At 44.8% G+C, this 19,524-nt stretch overlaps 1 protein-coding gene across 3 annotated transcripts in view; it reads left to right on the top strand.

The window, feature by feature from the left end:
- The window catches only part of MGAT3 (beta-1,4-mannosyl-glycoprotein 4-beta-N-acetylglucosaminyltransferase), a 127,152-nt gene extending 118,064 nt beyond the window's left edge, over positions 1-9,088 (top strand). For all 3 annotated transcript variants that reach the window (XM_086963444.1, XM_086963440.1, XM_086963439.1), the window contains exon 2: positions 568-9,088. In XM_086963444.1, the coding sequence (XP_086819570.1) occupies positions 569-2,074 (1,506 nt within the window). In that variant the 5' untranslated portion in view covers position 568 and the 3' untranslated portion in view covers positions 2,075-9,088. The remainder of the gene's footprint in view (positions 1-567) is intronic.
- The last annotated feature ends 10,436 nt before the right edge of the window (positions 9,089-19,524 follow it).

The following is a 19,524-nucleotide window of genomic DNA, read 5'->3' on the forward strand; positions in this document are numbered from 1 at the left end:
AGTCGGTATTTATTTTTTAAAGCGGAAAAATACTGAAAATTATGCTTCTTGTGAGTGACTCCCCATGTTGTCTTTTGTGAATTCCAGGACAAAGGGTGAGCAGATGGGCAGAAAGGGGACTTAATGCACAGGTTGTGGGTTCCCTAAATTATAGGTATATGTTAGCATATATTTGTAGTATAATGCTATTTACCTGTGGGTGTCCTGTTTTACTAGATCTAGCTGCTTAATTTGCTAAAACGCAACTGGCATGAAAGTATGAATGCTTGTTTATCAGTTAAATAGATGTGGATATATACCATTTTATGACTCCATTTATTCTCAAAGTACAAAATAAATATGGATAAATACCAATAAGATGGCCCAAAAATAAATAAGATAAATACAGACGGAAATGTTAAAAAAAAAAAAAATACCATGAAACTGGGAGCCCTAGTCATAATGTTATTCTTGGGTGTTATTCATGAGTGCAATCTGCAAACATTAATGCTCCGAGGGCTTCTTGCTTGTCTGTTTAGAGAGACTATTATTTCTCTGACTCTGATTTTTTGTGTTCTTCTTCCACAGGATGAAGATGCGTCGGCATAAGTGGTTCCTCGTCCTCTGCATGGCAGGCCTCAGCCTCATCTCCTTCCTGCACTTCCTTAAAGCTCTCTCCTACGTCCGCCTGCCCCGTGACCTCACGGTCTTCAGCCCCAACCTTGGCTTCCTATGGATGACCGCTCCAGTCACGCCTCAAGCAGATCCAGACCCACCCCCAGTAGGGCTGGAGTTCCTGCGAACACCCTTGTACCCAAACCCCCCACTCCTGCAGCCACTCCATCCTGATGCCTTCTTGGACCTGCACAAGTCACATCTTTACCTTGCAGAGGATACCACTGAGTACTTTGTGCGTACCAAGGCTGGGGGCCTCTGTTTCAAGCCAGGCACTCAAACGCTCGATCGCCTACCTGCTGGGGTGCATGGTGAGGATCGTAATGAACGCCCATCTGGCCGCCAACCTACCCGCAAGCAGTTGAGTGGTACCCGGTCCAAGCGGAAGACTCATGTGGAGTGCCCCTGCTTGCCAGGCTGGCACGGACCCAGCTGTGGCGTGCCCACGGTGGTGCAATACTCCAATCTGCCCACCAAGGACCGTTTGACGCCGCGGGCTCACCCACGCCGCGTTATTAATGCCATCAATGTAAACCATGAGTTCGACCTACTAGCAGCCCGCTTCCACGAGCTGGTTGATGTTGTGGATGCCTTCCTGGTATGTGAGTCTAACTTCACCGCCTACGGTGAAGCCAGGCCTTTGCGTTTCCGTGAGATGCTACTGAATGGTTCCTTTGACTATGTGCGTCGCAAGGTGGTCTATATTTTTTTGGACCACTTTCCAGACGGGGGCCGCCAGGATGGCTGGATTGCCGATGACTACTTGCGTACGTTCTTGACACGCAATGGAATGAGCCGGCTGCTCAATCTGCGTGATGACGATATTTTCATCATTGACGATGCTGATGAGATTCCAGGACGAGATGGTGTGCTCTTTCTGAAGCTATACGATGGCTGGACAGAACCGTTTGCCTTCCACATGCGCAAATCTCTCTATGGCTTCTTCTGGAAACAGCCAGGTACCCTGGAGGTGGTGTCTGGCTGCACAGTGGCTATGTTACGAGAGGTCTATGCCACTGATGGAATCAGGCTTCGACGCAGAGAGTACTATACCATGCCAGGCTTCCGGCAATACGAAAACCGTACCGGCCACATCTTAGTTCAGTGGTCCCTGGGAAGCGCTTTGCACTTTGCTGGCTGGCACTGTTCCTGGTGCTTCACACCAGAGGGCATCTACTTCAAGCTGATCTCGGCCCAAAATGGTGATTTCCCACGTTGGGGGGACTATGCTGACAAGCGGGATCTTGGCTACATCCGTGATCTCATCCGCACTGGAGGCTGGTTTGATGGCACCGCCCAGGAGTATCCCCCAGCTGACCCCAAAGAGCACATGTTTGCACCCAAGTACCTTCTCGCCAACTATGAACGCTTCCGCTACCTGCTGGAGAACCCTTATGAGAAAGCAGAGCCTGGAGGGTGACCAGTGCCTGGTGCAAAGGAAGGTGGGAGGAGTTGCAGGGAACCAGCAGTGGGTTCATGGATTAAGGGGTGTTGGGCTGTTCTTTTTGGTCCATTCCGTCCATCGCAACAAAACTTCAGGTGGTGCACACCGACGGTGAAAGAAGGGAATGGTCTGTCAGTGGTTGCCAGTCTAACTGGAGAAAGCAAGGTGGAATCCACCTCAGGGTTAAGTTCGGGGGTGCTGACCGAAACCCCCATTATCCTGGAAGCTGCATCACATGTGTTCAGTTATATTTGCAACTGATTCAATATGACAAGTTTGGGTGGATGGGGGTGCAATGGCAGAGCCGCGTGTGTGTCCCAGTACTAGGATTGAAGGGGTACTGCTGGCCAGGTCTACGGTGCATGTGGGGATCCAAAAGCAGTGGGGGTTGTGAATCGGGATGGAGATGAATTGGCAGAGCGGAGTGTGGGCCCCGGTACTGAAATAGCAAGGAGGCCATTGACCAGGATTCAGGTGCCCCGGCCGAGCTGTGAGTGGGACGCAGTACTGGAACAGCGGAGGGTAGCTGCCTTGTCAGAGCTATCTGCAGATCCGTGTACTGAAATAGCGTGGGTTCTGCAGGTCAGGAGAAATGTGCACTAGAAGAGCCTTGTCTGCGTCTCAGTGATGGATCGCAAGGAGTGTGGGTGAGGCTGGAGTGGCATCAGCAGAGCTGGACTAGCGGAGGGGGACTGCATGTCTGTAATGAGGTGCACTGGCGGGGCTGCATGTAGATCCCAGTCTTGGAATAGTAGGTAGGTGCTACAGGTTGTAATTGATCTGCATTGACAAATCTGTCTGGGCACTCAGAGCTGGAATAGGAGGTGCTGCAGGTTCAAGCAGAGGTGTGCGGGCAGAACTCTATGGAGATACCCCTGTCACTTATACAGCACGAATCTTGACACTGCTGCACATGGTTAAGCAAAAGCCATTGAAAGGCGGTGTGATTGGTCCTGGCCCGTCTTCGCTCTCTCTCTTTCTCTAGTCCTCCGATTTCTCAAGTGTCAATTTATTTATTTGAACTTATAATGCGCAACAGCTACCCGCAGTGGGTTTCCCGGCGCAAGGGCCAACATAACCAAAATGCACGGTCCTTAGACCAAACTGTATTGATTAAGATGGATCCCCAGGTATGAGACACCTGGAAATTAACAACCTTATTGAAAGGGACCACGGTTGGGACTGCGTTCCAAAGAGTGGGGCTCGCACCCAATGAGGGAGGCTTGACCAGGCTGTCTGTCCTGTCCCTTTTTGAGGAGGTTCTGGCACAGGCATGATCAGACCTGCTCTAGAGGTCGGTCGGTAGAGGAGAGCTAGACTAGGGGAAGGGATGGAGCAAAGATCTAGAAATGGGGCACATGTCTGCACAGGCGAGGCTCTCACACTCCATCCTCCCCTAAAGGGAGGGAGGGTACTGGAGTCCCAGGATTAAAGGAGGTCACAAACAACATAATGTGCCCCCCCCCACCCCCGCACGCCCCCTTCACAAAGATTGCCATTCTGACACAAACATTAAAAAGTACAATTTCAAAGTTGAGCAACCTCATCCAATTTATTTGGCGCTGTGTCTTTGTCGGAGTTGAACCCTGTAGCCCGGGTTCTTGCCCTGTTGCGCTCTCCTCTTGTGACACCAGTGCAACAAAAGTGTCCTCCTCTGGTGTGTAAAAGAGCAAAGGACAGGTGCTCCGCAGCAGGATTTGGTTGCTGTTTAGAGGGCTAAAGTTCCAATGATGCCACCTGCACTGCCACATGGGGGAAGCTCTAAAAACACATGGACAGGCTGGCTGCCTAGGGAGCACAATCAGACTAGCCTCCTGCAAGCCTGAGGGCCTCGCCCTCCCACGGGGAGCACAAACTAATCGAGACCACGCTTCTCACACTCCGACAGGGAGCGCAAGCAGCCTACACATGCAAGGGACTCTGGACATGCCCTCCTTACCCACTGGTCGACTGAGCACCTCCCCCTCGCAGAGGAACCCTGAGCATACACAGGAAGCCTGGTCACTTCACCATCACAAAGAACACAAGGGTCTCACCCCCCCACGGAGGGCGTCTCTGCATTTGATCCTCCAACAGGGAGCTTTATAAATGTGTATTACACCGATATGGGCAACATTTGTCCCCAAAAAATGTAACCATTTAAAATCATAACTTCGAAATCAAAGGGCTCCATGCTTGAACTTGCCATCTGGTAGCAGAACTGGTCAAATCCAAATCGGGGCCACATTTGAAGTATCAGCGCCTTATTCCTCTTATGTGACACATGAGGCTGGCAGGGACAGTAGGTAGAACTGCAACTTAGTAGCTCCCCCCTCTCTCTCTCTTTACATGACCATCCAGATGACTCTCTTTCCTCTGTAATGAACTAGAGGGGCAGTAGTTTAAGCGGCATGGGGGAAAATGGTGTATTTTCACCCGCTTTGAAAGATCCCCCCCCTTCAAAATAGCGTATCATATTGTTCCTGCTAGCTGCAGCTCACATAAAAAAAGGGAACCACTAAATTCTGCAAATTTCTAGCTCTCACAAACTGCTACTTCACAGAATAGTTAGATAAAAATAGCCACTTTACAAAGCACCTGATACGTGCTCGTTTTGTTCATGGAGAGGCAGCGATATCTTCCCTTATGCACCCCCCCCCCCCCCCCCGCCCCCCCAAAATACCCCCCTTCATTTTGTGCAATAGCGAATTTGTGAGGTACTGTTTTGTGGGATCCAGAGGAAGCTGCTAAAATTCGTGACACAACAGTACTGGTATGCACCGTCCACAGGGAGCAAAAAACTAGAATGGAGACTGAGAGCCCACTCCTTCTGTTAGAAATGGGGGAGAAAATGGGAAGGGACAGAGTGTGTGCGTGTAGTTTAATGAAGGCCCTTCCACCTCAATCCCATGTAAGAAGCCGGGGGTAACATGCGGCTCACTGTGGTATTCGATTATATTGCAAAGTAGCGGGTAGCCGAGACACTCCAAGATGGAATGAACGACGTATTTATGTATAATTTATTCTGCTGTATTGTGCCCAGGCCTAGCCCTTCCACGACGCTGGTAGGGTGCTGTTTGGACAGTGTGTTACTGTTCCCAGCTCTGTCCAACAGTTCCCTGTTCTAACCACTGGAGACTGCTCCTTCGGTCCATTGTGCATTATTTATCGTCACTTCCGGAAGGCCACAGGACGTTGTGCGAATGCTGCTGCTGCTACAGGGGGCGCTGTTCGAGAGAGATGTCAAACATGTTGCTCTCCCACGTCGCCCTTTCATGAAAGGACAACATGTCATTCTTTTCTAATTTAATGCTTTTATTTGCCTTTTTTTTTTTAATGAGACTATGGATACTCCTCATTGGTTTCTTTCTGAGGTTTTCGACTTTATTTGTGCAAAGTATACTGTACGTCCATTAATAAGGCTCCGGGTAGAGGTTTGTGGAAAGGGACAACCATCGAAGTCGCATCAACAAGGAAATGTTAAAAATGGGAAAAATAATTGTGTTGCTTTCTTTTATGTCTATGGATTTGGGGAGGGGGAGACCGGGGGGCCACCGTGTTTGCTTGGGGAGAGCGTATCCTCGCTCCCATCAGAGGCATGAATTAATTGCACTGAATATGTTTAGGCTTGAAACTAGGGTGGACTTGAAGATGGGAAAACAAGACGTAAAGCCTTCGTCTTTCAAAACTAGGTCGAAAAACTAATTTGAGAGGGCACATAACGTGTAGACTGGAAACAAGAGAATAAAAACTTTGCCTTAAATTCCTTGTGTTGGGCGTGGGCAGAGGGAGGTTGGAAGTATTCTTGATGCTGTGGTCAGTAAAAAAAAAAAAAAAAAAAAAAAAAAGTAAAAAGGTCGTTTCTGGCCTTTTTGATGGCAGCTGTAACTCGCACACTGGAGATGTGTTGGGAAAACTTACCACGGCAAAAAAACAAAATATCACTTGAAAAAGGGAAACCACTGTCCCCGTTCGTCCCAAAAACAGGACAGGTTGCAGCGGCTCAAGGCATCTTTTGCTCTGACAATTGAAGGCTTCAATGTTGTAATTTATTTGGTGGGGAGTGAAAGGACTTTAATTTTAATGTTGTCAATGCATTCTGTGGATGGGTGTAGACGTTTTTAAGAGTAACTCCAGCACTGGTATCTTAGATTCACATGCTTGAGTTATACTTAGACACGCAGTTGGGATTTTTAGCATCTGCATCAATGAAAATTGCATGTAGTCTCCTACTTCTCAAGGGCTTATCTTCCTTGGTTTAGAATCATTTTAAATGAAGGAAGCATACATGGGGGAAAGTTAACATTTGTGTGCAATGCGGGTTAATTTCAGTTGAACAGCTTTGAAAGAAAAGCTATTCCTGCCCCTTTACCTGCTCTACCCAAAGCAAATATTGAAACAAACCCGTGAAATCCAATAATCTAAATATTACATTTCTGTTCTAGATTTTTTTTCAGTTGCTTCAATTCAAAACTAAGTAGCGCTCCCAATACTTTTCTTTGGGTAATCAGTGGCACTGGGGTAAAATAGTAATCGTGAGTCAATACCTGCATGTGGCCCGCCATTTTGGATTGGCTTCTTTTATCAAGTTTCCATTCTGATTTTATTGCTCAATGACACTGCACCACGTCAGCAATCTTGAGTTAATTTCCAGGAGCTGGAAGTCATTTTGCATTGATTGCACTAACCAAGTTTACTTTATTTTGTTGACAAATGACACTGGATTGAGTTCGCAGTAATAAGAAAAACTGCGATGCATTGCAACATTGTCATAACCTGTTCCTATTTCGAATATTGTTTGCTGAAAGTTGTATATCTTAATGCTGAATAGACTACTGCTACATGTAGCAAATCACTTTTACTCTAAGATGATTGCCCTTCTGTGTGCGTCGTCAAAATCAAATGTTAAACTTCAATATTATGGCCAGCTTAATCTCATGTCCGCAGACTGAATCTGTCAGTCGTTCTTTATTTTGCCATTTAAGACAAACAGTAGGACACCCACTCTGTAAACGGAGGCATTCGGAGAAACAACTAGGGCTGTCATTTTGGAATGAGAGATTTGCACTTCCTTCAATTGAAAACCTCAACGCGGCCTATTCTGTTGCGTTGAAAATGGAGGCGCCATCTTGGGATGGAAATGCATCACTGATCCAAAATATGTACCATGTTAGAATTGTGGCTTCCATCTTGAAAAAGGAGGATTTGGGCTGATTTCAATGAGAAGCCTTTGCTACCTACATGCTTCAAATGTGGGGCCATCTAGTGATTAGAGAAACTACAATGGCCTTAGGATAGCTGACCCAGGCCCACTGTCGATCATGGTGACAATACAATGGCAAACTTGCCATGGAAAGATTTTCTCTAATGTGAGTTGGATGCCTCACTAGGGCCTACTTCCTGTCTGAAATGGGATATCCATGGTTAAATGGTAACATTATATTGAACTGTAAAGGGATATTGTGCTGCAACTACTGCAAACAACGGGCACTTCGAAAGCCATCCCTAATTATCAGGATAAGTACTAATATTAGTAATTCCCTTGACCAAGCTGGTTAAAGTAATATACTTGGCAGTGCAATGGTTGCCACTGGATTTGTTGTCACTTGAAAACTAGGGCTACATTTACCCCCCCCGTACAAATATTTTGGACCATTTATAGCCAGAATCCCAGAATGCATTGACTTGTGCTTGATTGGTGAGGAGGTTGAATAAAGAACGTCCAAGTTTGTAGATCTTCCAATTTCATTCTTCTGTATGTTTTTTACGAAAGTAAGAAGTTGGCTTGGAGAAACTCAAAGGACCTCCTTGCAAGAAAAAGTAATTCCTGTTCTAAGAAACAGAGAGGGAACTGCTGAGAGTCGGGAAAAAATAGTGAAAGGGGTGAATTAACTTTTAAAGGGATAGAAGGAAAGCAGGGGGCTCTGGGAAGAGAGGGAAAGGGGAGGGGTTAAAGGAAGATCTGCTAATGGGAGTAGGGAAGAAAAGGGGAGGGACGAGAGCTGGAACAGAGGAAAGAATTAACCTGTTAACTATTGTGGGGGAAAAGTCAAAAGAGGAATCAGGAAAGAGAAGGGGCAGGGAAAAAAGGAAAAACAGAGAGATCATGAACTGCCGAAGAGCGCGAGGTGAACGCCTGAACTGCTAAGAGGAGGTGAAAGGTCGAAAGTGGTGACTGCTGAGAACTGGAAAAAATCTGAGACCGCGGGAAGAAATAGAATAACATGAAAAGGTGGATAGGGAAGGCAAGAACTAACTCCTCTGGACAAATAGCCTAAAAGGCTAAAGGGAGAACAGACAGCAAAAAGAAGCTTATGCAGGCACTAAAGACGTGGTGGCGAAAGGAAGGGGGGAGGGGAGTTGCAGGAGTCCGAGAAGGAAAGCTTGTGGAGTCAGGGCTTTTGAGGGTAGGGGGGAAAAGCGAGGGTAGGAGGGAAAGGAGAGAGGACGGTGGGGCGAGAGAGCATTGACTGCAAATCAAGAGAGGGGACAGATAGTGCACATGGCGTGACAAAAAGTTGTCGTGGGAGACCAGGGCGCCATGAACTGATGAGGACAGTTGGAAGAGCAAGAGTTCTTGAATGAAGGAAGTTGGGGAGAGCATACATTACTGGGGTGACAGTGCAGGGCGAGGGTGGAAAGGACCGAGATCAAGAAATATTGGGGGAAAAGGTCTTTGAAATTATGTCCTTCCATTTCTTATCGACGTTAAACTGGAATACTTTTGTTAATCTTGTTTGTGGGGTAGCAGAGAGGATGTTGGGCCAGGGGGTAATTCTAGGCTTTATGGCTTCAGTCAAAGCCCCCTGATCCTACAGCTGATCACTGTATCCCAAATACATTATGTAATTAATTTAAAGAGAGATTTTTGTACGGATAATCGAGATGTAAATGTTACAGATTATTGTTATTGTAAATGATTGCGCATTTACTTATACCCTGAAAGGGAAATCGGGGAAAAGAATATAAATTAATAAAAAAGATATAAACAATAAAAATATTTAAAACCTAGACCTCGTTTGGTGTTGCCTGTGTAGAGATTTTCTTTCAAAGCGACCCCAGACAGCAGAGCTGTCCAACACATTCCTCATTTTACAAGCTTAGAACTCAGATAGAAGGTCAAATAGATCTTAAGGGATCCGACAGCAGAGTATTCCACATGTTACACAGATCCTATAGCCTGAGCCTTCCCATAGTAGAACAATCTCTCATGACTTAAAGATCTTAAAGCCTCATGGTTCCTTCAAGAAAGTAATCTCTTGGTTAACACAGATTTTGTAAAGTCAGACATCGGGGCTACCATGAGGTTACACAGAGCCTCAAGGTGCAGGGTCCCACAACAGAGCTTTTCCCGTTTTGACACGCACGCTTTTAGCTGCGGTCAAATACAACTTCCTGTCAGGTGACACGGACAAAGACTGATAGCAAAGCTATCCCTTGTGAAAAGTTGGCCTGGTATATGCTGTCCACTAAGTAAAGTGGGCACCTTGCACCAGTCTAAACGACCCTTATTGATGATAAAGTCAAAGACAACCTTTTATAGAAAGCTATCCTAGTGGTAGCTGTGGAGAGCAGCCTTCAGGCTAAGTCTCAAAGGAATGTAAAGCCGCTTGTTTTACCAGTCTATAACCTCCTGAATGACTAAATGAAAGGAGAACCACACAAGGAATATATAAAATATATGTATTTATTACTAAACACTCTCTACTAACCTCTTAATGAGTATTTTTTTTTAAAATCTTTTTATTATTTTAAACAAAGAAAAAAGAAAGACATATCGGGTCTCATACATTCGATCATAATAATAAGGCGAACAGGTACGATTAACAGGATAGATGTGGATCAACAAAAGAAATAGCTGAGACACCGACGCTAGTGATCACTAAGCAGCATTTGAAACAGTACAATCAACGACACAACTTAAGCGCAAGCCCTCAGAGCCCGTCCACCTGTAGAATCAGGATATTAAAAGAAGTTCGGCCCCCAGATACTGGAATATAGTCAAAATCAGGATAATTCACAGATATTGACATATATAAGAAGCTAAAAGAAGGAAATAAAAGAAAGAGAAACAGCGCAACTCCCCACCCTGCACCCCTGCATGTAGCTTACGCCGACCCCAACTAGCAGTGTGCCTGTTGCCCCATCTAATCTACAATAACTAATAAAATTTGTAAATGGAGGAGGGCCTTCGTTCAGGCTCCAGGCCTCTCCCCCGCTAGATCTGAGCCTCCCCTTTGTTTACAGAATTATAGGCAAGCTATCAATCAGACTAAAATCAGGAGATTCATTATTCGCCTATATCGCCTCCCGTTACCATCATTATAATGTGAGTCCCGCACAGCCACCAAGCAAACAAAAGTCTTCAAACAATAAACCATCCTCAGCCTTGGCCCGTTAAATCAGGCATATAAATGCTTTCCAGCCAAACAGCCGCCATTTTGAAAAGTTCAAAGGACCAGAAGTGTTCGTTTAGCTGCACGCAGAGGCGAGCCGGAAACATCTGAACATATTCAAATTCATTATCACGGAGTCTCATTCGCGTCGATAAGAACTCCAGGCGTAGCTTCCAGTCCAGTTGCACAGAGTCCGGGGGAGAAAGGGCCACTTTCTCAGACCACAGATGAGTCTTTGCATGAGTCATCAGGAGCATAACATGGCGCAGTTTTTCCACCGTCAGTGCTGACATTAAACATACTGACTTTTCCGGGAGTCCCAGTACTCGGACTTTAGCTATTTTATAGTCCAGAACCTCCTGTATCACTTGTTTCTTGGGGTCAACGTCATTGCTTTGTTTGAATGTTGTGGGTGTCATGACTCCCATTGTATCATTCAATTGAACAAGGACTGTTCTCATTTGCCCCAGTTCAGACGTAGCGGCGACCAATTTATTCTCCAGGGCTTTGGCTCTCCTACCAAGGGAAGAATGTAGACCAACGACAGCCGCCATTAGATCTCCGATCATAGGATCGACCCCGGAAAGTGACCAATCTTCTCCCTCGATAACGACAGACTTTCCCACTGTCGACAACCCCTTAGACAGGATATTTCGTCCCAAGTCACCCGTTCGGTCTTTTCCCGTCCCGTCGGATGAGTGGGACCGAATCGTACGTATCTCGATACCGGGCGCCATGTCGTTCTTCTCATTCACGGTCTATCCCTCGAATTTGTAGAAGTAGACCTAGTTGATCTGTGAAATTACGACCCACGTGTTAATCCATCGATGTACGAGGATATTTCTGAGTGGCCTTCCGGGGAACGCCCGCATTCATCTGGCCACGTTTCAGACAATTTCCGAGCCGTTCACACTCCGGGCTCCAACAGTTAGAAACTCGACTCAGATCTGTTGTGTTAAGGCGCTCCAGTTACGCCACTTTTCAGTCCGGACGGTCACCGCAGCACTCTGGCAAAATGTATCTTCCGTACCGGTTGACCGGCCCCTCCCGGACTTAAATGGCCGATGTTGTTCAACTAGTAACCGGCTGCTCTCCTATTCGGGGCACCGGCTCCAAAGCTGATGTAGGCCTCAAATAAAGGCGATGGTTCTCCGGTCTCGTAGCTGGTGGATCACTCGGGATCACATGATCAGGGATCATTTCGGCTCATCTATGCGGGAGCGTTGCATAGGCACAGGATAAATAGCAGGATCTTGTAGCAGGATGAGGAGGTCTATGGAGCAGGGAGCATCGGCGGCCATCTTGGTCGCCAGCTCGGCTCCTCCCTCTTAATGAGATTTGAGAACAAAGCACATGATATTAAATCACTAGAACAACAGTAAATAGCACAATAGACAGTGTGCTCCAGGGGGAGACCAAACCATATACTAAGAAAGTGGTATAACAACAACGACTTGACTAGACACCGTGCCTAGAGCACGTAGAATTGCTGGGACCCCAAGGAACCACCCAAGGTAGTGACATGGGACCTACGGGGGATGCGTGCAGTGTGAGAACACAGCCGCGAGCTCTGTACAACTCTATTGGAAAGTCGTGGTTGGAATTTTAAAGTTTAAGGACACTTAGTAGAGGACTTTGAGCAAACCCTTTCAAACTGGAAGGTTCTAAGGCCAGCACTCAGGTGAGCACCAGAGTACTCGTGCTACCTAACCCAGGGAAGCCTGGTGCATAGGTGTCAAATGGTGTCGGGAATCTTCGTCGTTTTCAATGGCGTGATGCTGCCAAGTGCTGCTGCTGTGAAGAGGAAAAGTGTCAAGTGTGATTCAAACCTGGATCAAAGCTGAGAAGAACATGAAAGCAGAGGGGTCAGAGTTTGTGTCACTTCAGGGTGACTAGGGGCTTGGTAGACGAATGCCCACCGATGTCGGGTGCTTCAGGTGAGAAGAGGTGAAGCTTGACTCTGCAGCCACGGGGACCAGGAGACGTCGAGGATGACCAAAGTCCGCATGCGAGCTGTCCCACGAAGGATGTCGAGTGCTGGGGGGGTCAGTGTCGGGATTGAACACCAACAAGCCTTGGCAACTGCAACCCACATAGTCCGAGAAAAGATGATTGAGTGAGGACCAGCAAGGTCCTGGACTCCCCAAGCGATGGACAGTCCGGACACGTCTAGAGCAACCAGGAAAGCCCACTGAAAGTTGAAGTTGCCTTCACAGTGTCCCACAGGCCAAGGGACCAGGTATCGCGAAGGGACCTTGAGAGGAATCCCTAAATACTAGCCCACGGAACACTCATAGAGTGTAGGCCAGTAATCTTCAGTGGAATCACTGCTCGGGGTCTGGACTACATGTAGCCCAAAGCACAGCTCCAGGGGTTGGCAGAAAGCAGATTCTTCTGCAAATGTACGCTGTGCCCAGGGGTTCGGGTTGCATGGTCCCCAAGAGGGAAACGGGTCTCAGGTTTGCTGAGCACACTAGTTGACCTCGGGGACGCTTGGAAACCCACCTCCTGTGTTGCAAAAGTCGTCTGAGTCTTCAGAGATGCAAACCGGTCAGATGCGTCTTTGGTGCCGGCTTAGCAGGGGAGTAGCTCCTTTACTCCAAGGGAGATTCTTCAGTCATCTAGCACAGTGTAGATCGTTGAAGTACTTGGTTTCTGTTGCAGAGTTTCGTCCATGTAAATCTAAAGTCCTGTAGTCAGGGGTTCCTACTTTATACGCAAGGAATGGCTGGGACAAACTCTGGGGACCCACCTATGGGAGGGTCAGGACAGAGGAGTGGCAACACCCATGTCCTTTGTCCAGTTTTGCGCCAGAGCAGGAGCAAATGACTCCTGCAACCGTTTTGAACTGGACTATGCACAGGGATACTATTATAATTGACCACACCACAAATAAGTTAATGTACTTTATTGCGGTATGAACAAACAACATTACATTTAGGAAATTACAACAGATACCAAATGCACCCCCAGTGCAGACCCCAAAGCACTCAAGGTGCACCCACCCAGCCCCAATACACTAAAGCCTACCTGGGAGGTAGTTACACCTCACTGGGACAGGATGCCTATTGTCATGCCTTCCACCGCTCGAGCTTGGCTCAGCAGCAGGAGGGCAGACTCGTGTCTGGCTGGCAGCATCCATCTTGTGATGCCAGGGTTCTGTAAAGCTGCTACCGGGTGTACCAGTGTAGTCCCATTTCTCCCTCTAGGAGGGTGGAATCATATCTCCCACACCAGTTACTGGTTTTAAGGTATGATTCCAAGGTGTTTGACACCAACCACAACATGTTTCCATGCAGCTTTTTTAAAGTTAGCATTTACCGCAAGGTTATAATGCACTTAAGAGTATATGGTAGGCTGCATCACAGAACAACCCCGGAGAATAGATTCTGAAGACTGCAAAGGGGCTCTGCTCATGGATGGGCACCCTCTCACATAAAACCCAGCATCCTGCCTACAGGATTGATAAGGCCTGCCATAGGGGTGACTGATAGGTTTATGTGTTCAGTGATCAGGGAGATATAGTAAGCCTATATCAAAGTAAGGGGTGCATGCACCACCTTACACAGGTTGCAGTAGCAGACCTGTGGTGTCAATTTGAGTTGCCTCTCAGGGGCGGCATAATACATGCTGCAGCCCCTGGGAGGCCCCTGGGGTACCTATGCACAAGGTACATAGTATAGCATATACTAGGGACTTATAAGGGTACCCCAGAATCCAATCTGGAGTGTACCTGAAGTACATGTACAACCAATTTAGGGAGAAAGCAGATAGACTGGGGTCCTGATTAGCAGGATCCCAGTCAAACTAAGTTGGAAACCAGCAAAACACCAGGTAAAAAGTCGGGGTAACGATGCAGTCAGATTCCACCTTCCTACATCCCTCATGTTAAAAGATCATGCTGTATCAGACTGCACATCTATCCCTTGGATTATGCAATTACAGGCACAAACCACACACCTATGCCTCCTATTACAGAACTTGCAGGCAGAGAGAGTCGAGCTCCACTTCCAGTTACACAGAGGAGTGAGTGACCGGCTGAGGCGGCATAAAGCAGCTAGCCTCCAGGCAAAGCAGGCCACAGTTGTTCAAACAGCTGAGTTATTGCATTGTTTGAACAGCAGCAACAGGCTGTGGTCTCAGAAGAGCCGGGCTATCAATTAGATTGCACGAGACGGGTCTCCGGTGGCCGCATTAGCCCTTGGCGTGGAGCCTCTAACAACTGTGATGCAGTCTCTTGGCATTTTCAGTCACTCCCGAGGGGTGGTGCTCTTAAAAAGGAAGCGTCGCACCTGTTCTCAGCCCTGGATATCTTAATGAGAAGAGAAAGTTAGAACATGCACACTAAAAGGCCAGTAATGTAAAAGCAAGGAAGCCTACACATTCTAGTGAATGGCAATGGTATGTGCATGAGTAAGGGCACGATTTGCACATGATAAAGGCCATAGTATGGACATAAACTCTGAAATGTGTGATGGCTAAAGCCTAAAATATTCTGATGACCACGCCAAAAGCATGTATAAGAAATGCTCAGAATGAAAATGTACAAAAGTTATAAATGGGAAATCCCAAAACAGGCATCCAACATATTCAAATTAGGCACATGAAAATTTTCTCAATAAGCATATCCGAATCCTAAGCCATTTGAAGGATGTTGTGCAAAATATTAGCAATATACACAGAAAAATACTCCAATAAACATCGAATCTTTAAATACGTGCGTACAATTAGGCAAAATATCCCTGTGTTTTGGAAAGCTCAAAATGAGTGTATAAAAATTCACAAAACAGGTACAAGATAAGTGTGTATTCCAAAATCTGACTAATAAAGCCCACATTTTCCATGCACAAGACTAAAAAGTCTTATAAATATAGCAAAATACACACACAAGAGGAGTCCCAAAAATGCACATTAGGTATAAAATCTAGGAAAATGGAGTAGCATTTGAATGAATGAATACTGACACAATATACAGTTCAATACCAAAAATGCATGTACAAATACCCACATATGCAAACCAGACTGGCTAGCGCATATACGGGCACATGAAAATGTTGAAAAGATGCACATGGTGTTATTGACTACATGCATATTGTAATATATATATATATATATATATATATATATATATATATATATATATATACATTATATATATATATTAAAAAATCAAAATGTGTATATAAAAACAGAAAATGTGTACATAACTTTCCTTGAGCTAGACTCCAGAAAATACCAAGTCTGCAGGTTAAAATTGTCAAATATGGACATCAAAATGCCCAAAACGGACTTTTAGAATTCACACAATTCATATGAGCGATAGTCTAAGATATAACGATGATGGTGCAAAAAATATTCTCAATTTAATACAAAAATAATGTGCAACAGACTGCACCAAATACTGTCAAATATGTCCATAGACATACTAAAAGTATACACCTTTAAATAAAATATATATAAACACATGCCTAAATATGTATGCAAATATACATATCACAAGGCTCTTAATATACATTTAAAAATGTATGGAACTGGCATTTAAGAATCCTAAAAACATGCACACAACAATACTAAAATACTCAAATCACAGTACATAAGATATACACGAGTACACGGAGTGCCCCAAAATTCATGCCAACATAAATCAAAATTGGCTTTTGAAATGGTCTCAACATGCATAGATGCAGACAATTCCAACATATACACCGCAAACCTGAAAAATATGAATATACCAAATAAAAATGGTGTATTCTGTATAAATTATACCAGATATTCCCATCAAAGCTAACCGAACATGGACACGAAATGCTAAAAAGAGGATGTCAAATACCCCCTAAATGACCTTCTTTATGATCAAAATATGAACATCAAAAAGTTCGACAGATAGGCTTTGAAAATGACAAAACCAGCAACCCAAAATGTTCACAATGTATCTATTATAATGTAAAAAATATTCCAAGACATAAAATACAAATGCAATTCATTGAGTAAATCACAAATGATTGATCTCAAACAAGACAAATCCACATAATCGTCATAAACACGCATCCATATATCCCAACAATTATGACCACAAATGACATAAAAATGTCCAAACTATGAATACGAGACATTATCTGAAATATAAACAGAAATCTGAAAAGACTGGTCTAAACTCCTGAGATGGTCATGATAATATAGTATGCATATGAACATAGCCTGTGGCGGTCCCAGCCCTTCGTGGTCCTAGCCATTGCCGCCCCGCGGCGGCCGTAAAAGCTGGAGAGGGGTGTCCACTGCCCCAAAACCTGTGTCGCCTGGGGCAGACCACCCCTCTTTGCTATGCCACTGCATATGAAATATCTTAAATAAACACACCATACCAAAATATGCATGCAAAAATGCCAAACATATGCATAGTAGAAATGTGTTTCTTAACCTGTGGTCCAGGGACTCCTAGGGATCCATAAAGCCTCCTCAGGGGGGTCGTGACTACTTAGAAAATGAAATTGTATAGCTAGATTAATAAATTGCATTAAGAAGTATAACATTGAAAAATTGAAAGTGTTCTTTAAATTTGAAGTAATTTGAAATTGGAGTCTAAAAATAAACTGTATCCTGAGACTGATTTGTGGGAGTGTGGGAAGTGCATCAAACAGAATATAGTATGGACAATGAGTGGCCTCAGATGAATTTAAAAAAGCTCCAACCTTCCCATAAAAATGTAGATTCTTTTTTAATGCTGGTGAATTATGTAACATATTTAATCATGTGTGTATTTGCTTGATTAATGTTTGCTTCTGTATTTTTTGTATATTTTTTTGTGGTCCAAGTAATCGAAAATGCTTAGGCCATGATCTTCGGCTTCCAGTAATGACTCAAGGAGTTCCCAGATTGTAATAGTGGTTTGGTGGGTGTCCTCAGGTTACATTTATGAATAAGTGGGGGTCCACAGAATTCAATAGGTTAAGAACCTCCTTATTAGAACATCTAAGATACACCCTGGGGAAAAAAATGCAAATCATACTTTTTTTCTGAAATATGCCTACCGGAGGATGTACATGAAAGCACAAAATTGAGCATACTAGAAGGGTCGTTCAATGAAAAGGGTCTCCATAACATGCATATCACACTGTTTAATGATGGTTTTGAAAATGGCCAAAATATAAATGTAAAATACTCAAAATAAACAGGGCAGAGTTTACAAAATTTCACTTCTGCCTGGAGCACACACACATTTGAAATAAGATAGCCATTTGTGGTTGAGAGACAAATAAAAAGCCTATTTATTTATAGGATTTGTATAATGTACTTGTTTCTGACAATATAGTCGTTTTGGGGGTTTTAACATCAAACAGAAAATATTCACAATCCCCAGGTTTTGCTATTCATCCTCAGGATGTAATTGATTTAGATGAAACCAGCACAGCCAACATATGATTAGTCTGAAAAGACTTCCTGAGGGCTGCTGTTGTGTAGCACCATTGGGCGGCTAACACATAATATATACTAATATATACATTAATTTATATACATGCACGTGGGCAATGTATATATGTATCATCGAAAAGTAAAGTAGCTGATGTGGTGAAATGTTTCAAAAGTCCGAAGTGATGAATATCACTATTGTGAACAATTTTTTGGTGAATACTCTATCTAACCACAGATTCCTTACATTTATAATATCCCCAGGCACCAGACTGAAGATATTTCAGAATAGCCCCTGTGTGCCAATATGTGGCATCATGTGTCTTCACAGCAACTCCTTACTGTCCCAGAAGTGACGCCTGTAGCCATTCAGGCGCGCTGATATCAACTTCTTTCTGAATGTAGAGCCCGAAAACAAATTTTCATGCCACTCTAGAGGCCTCCAATTTGGGACCTTTTTAGATAAAACAAGACTATTTCACAGAATAGGGAGTTGTGAAGGTGGTGAAGAATCTACTGCTAAATAAGTATCTATTAGAAAGAACTTTACCAGAAGTCAAGTAACTTTTTCTTCTAATGTATATTTCTAGTTGCAGATTTCTCAGCTTTAGAATAGATATGTAAGCAATACCGCTTTGGTGGTAGGTTCGTGGAATGACTCAGACATAAAAAGTTCGGCAGTACCAAATGGCCAAAATGTCCTTCCTGTTGGACCTGGCTGTCAAGTTAGCTGTGCTTTGTGAACGTGTGAACTAATACCCACAAATATACAGGACAGGCGCTCCTCATTCTAATGCAGTGGTAGCACCATTGGTCCTGGTGGAATGATCCATCAACCATTGTGGAGGCAGTCCTTTTTCCCACTACTTAGCAGATCTTAATACGGAGGACTGTTCAGCTGGAAAACGTCTGTTTCTGCACCACTTTGCCTTTTTTGCCACGGAGAACTCCACAAAGAGCTGATCACCCACCCAATGGTCTTCGGTAAATTCAATGCAAAAGCTGAGCACTTTTGTGGGGTCTAAATAAAGGAGTCTGTTCTTCTCTTTCAAGGGGTGAGTTGAGGCAAACATCAGGAGAGTAAAGAATTGCCCAATGTGAAAGGAAACCGCAACTCTCAGAAGAAAGACCGCACTAGTCCTCCGCACCAGTTTATCCTGAAAAAACGTGGTGTAGGGAGGCTGGAGCAAACATAAGTAATGATCGACGGAGAGCTGAAACTTTTCAGAAACTCACCCCCAGTCACAGATCTGGGTTGAATCCATCATCTTTCTATAGCTCACTTCGCCACCTCAGTTCAGACCCAGCTGTATACAAATCAGTCTTGACCCTGTGCCTCATGGGAACAGTCCAGCCCAAACTGCCAAGCCAGATCTTCCTGAACCGTAAACAAGCATTCTGGGACCAGTTTCAGGGTAACACCCCTCATCAGCCAGGATAGCTTGAATCTAGTGGCAAAGTGAGCAAGGAACCCATGTCCGGGAATTCCCTGCCAACTTAGGACGAACAAAGCAATCACAAGTAGATGATTGACGGAGAGCTGAAACTTTTCAGACACTCCCCACCAGTTACAGATCTGGGTTGAATCCATCATCGTTCTTAAGCTCACTTCGCTACCTCTGTTCAGACCCAGCTATACACAAA

Source organism: Lissotriton vulgaris, chromosome 1_1, assembly GCF_964263255.1.
Source record: "Lissotriton vulgaris chromosome 1_1, aLisVul1.2, whole genome shotgun sequence".
NCBI classification, from domain to species: Eukaryota; Metazoa; Chordata; class Amphibia; order Caudata; family Salamandridae; genus Lissotriton; species Lissotriton vulgaris.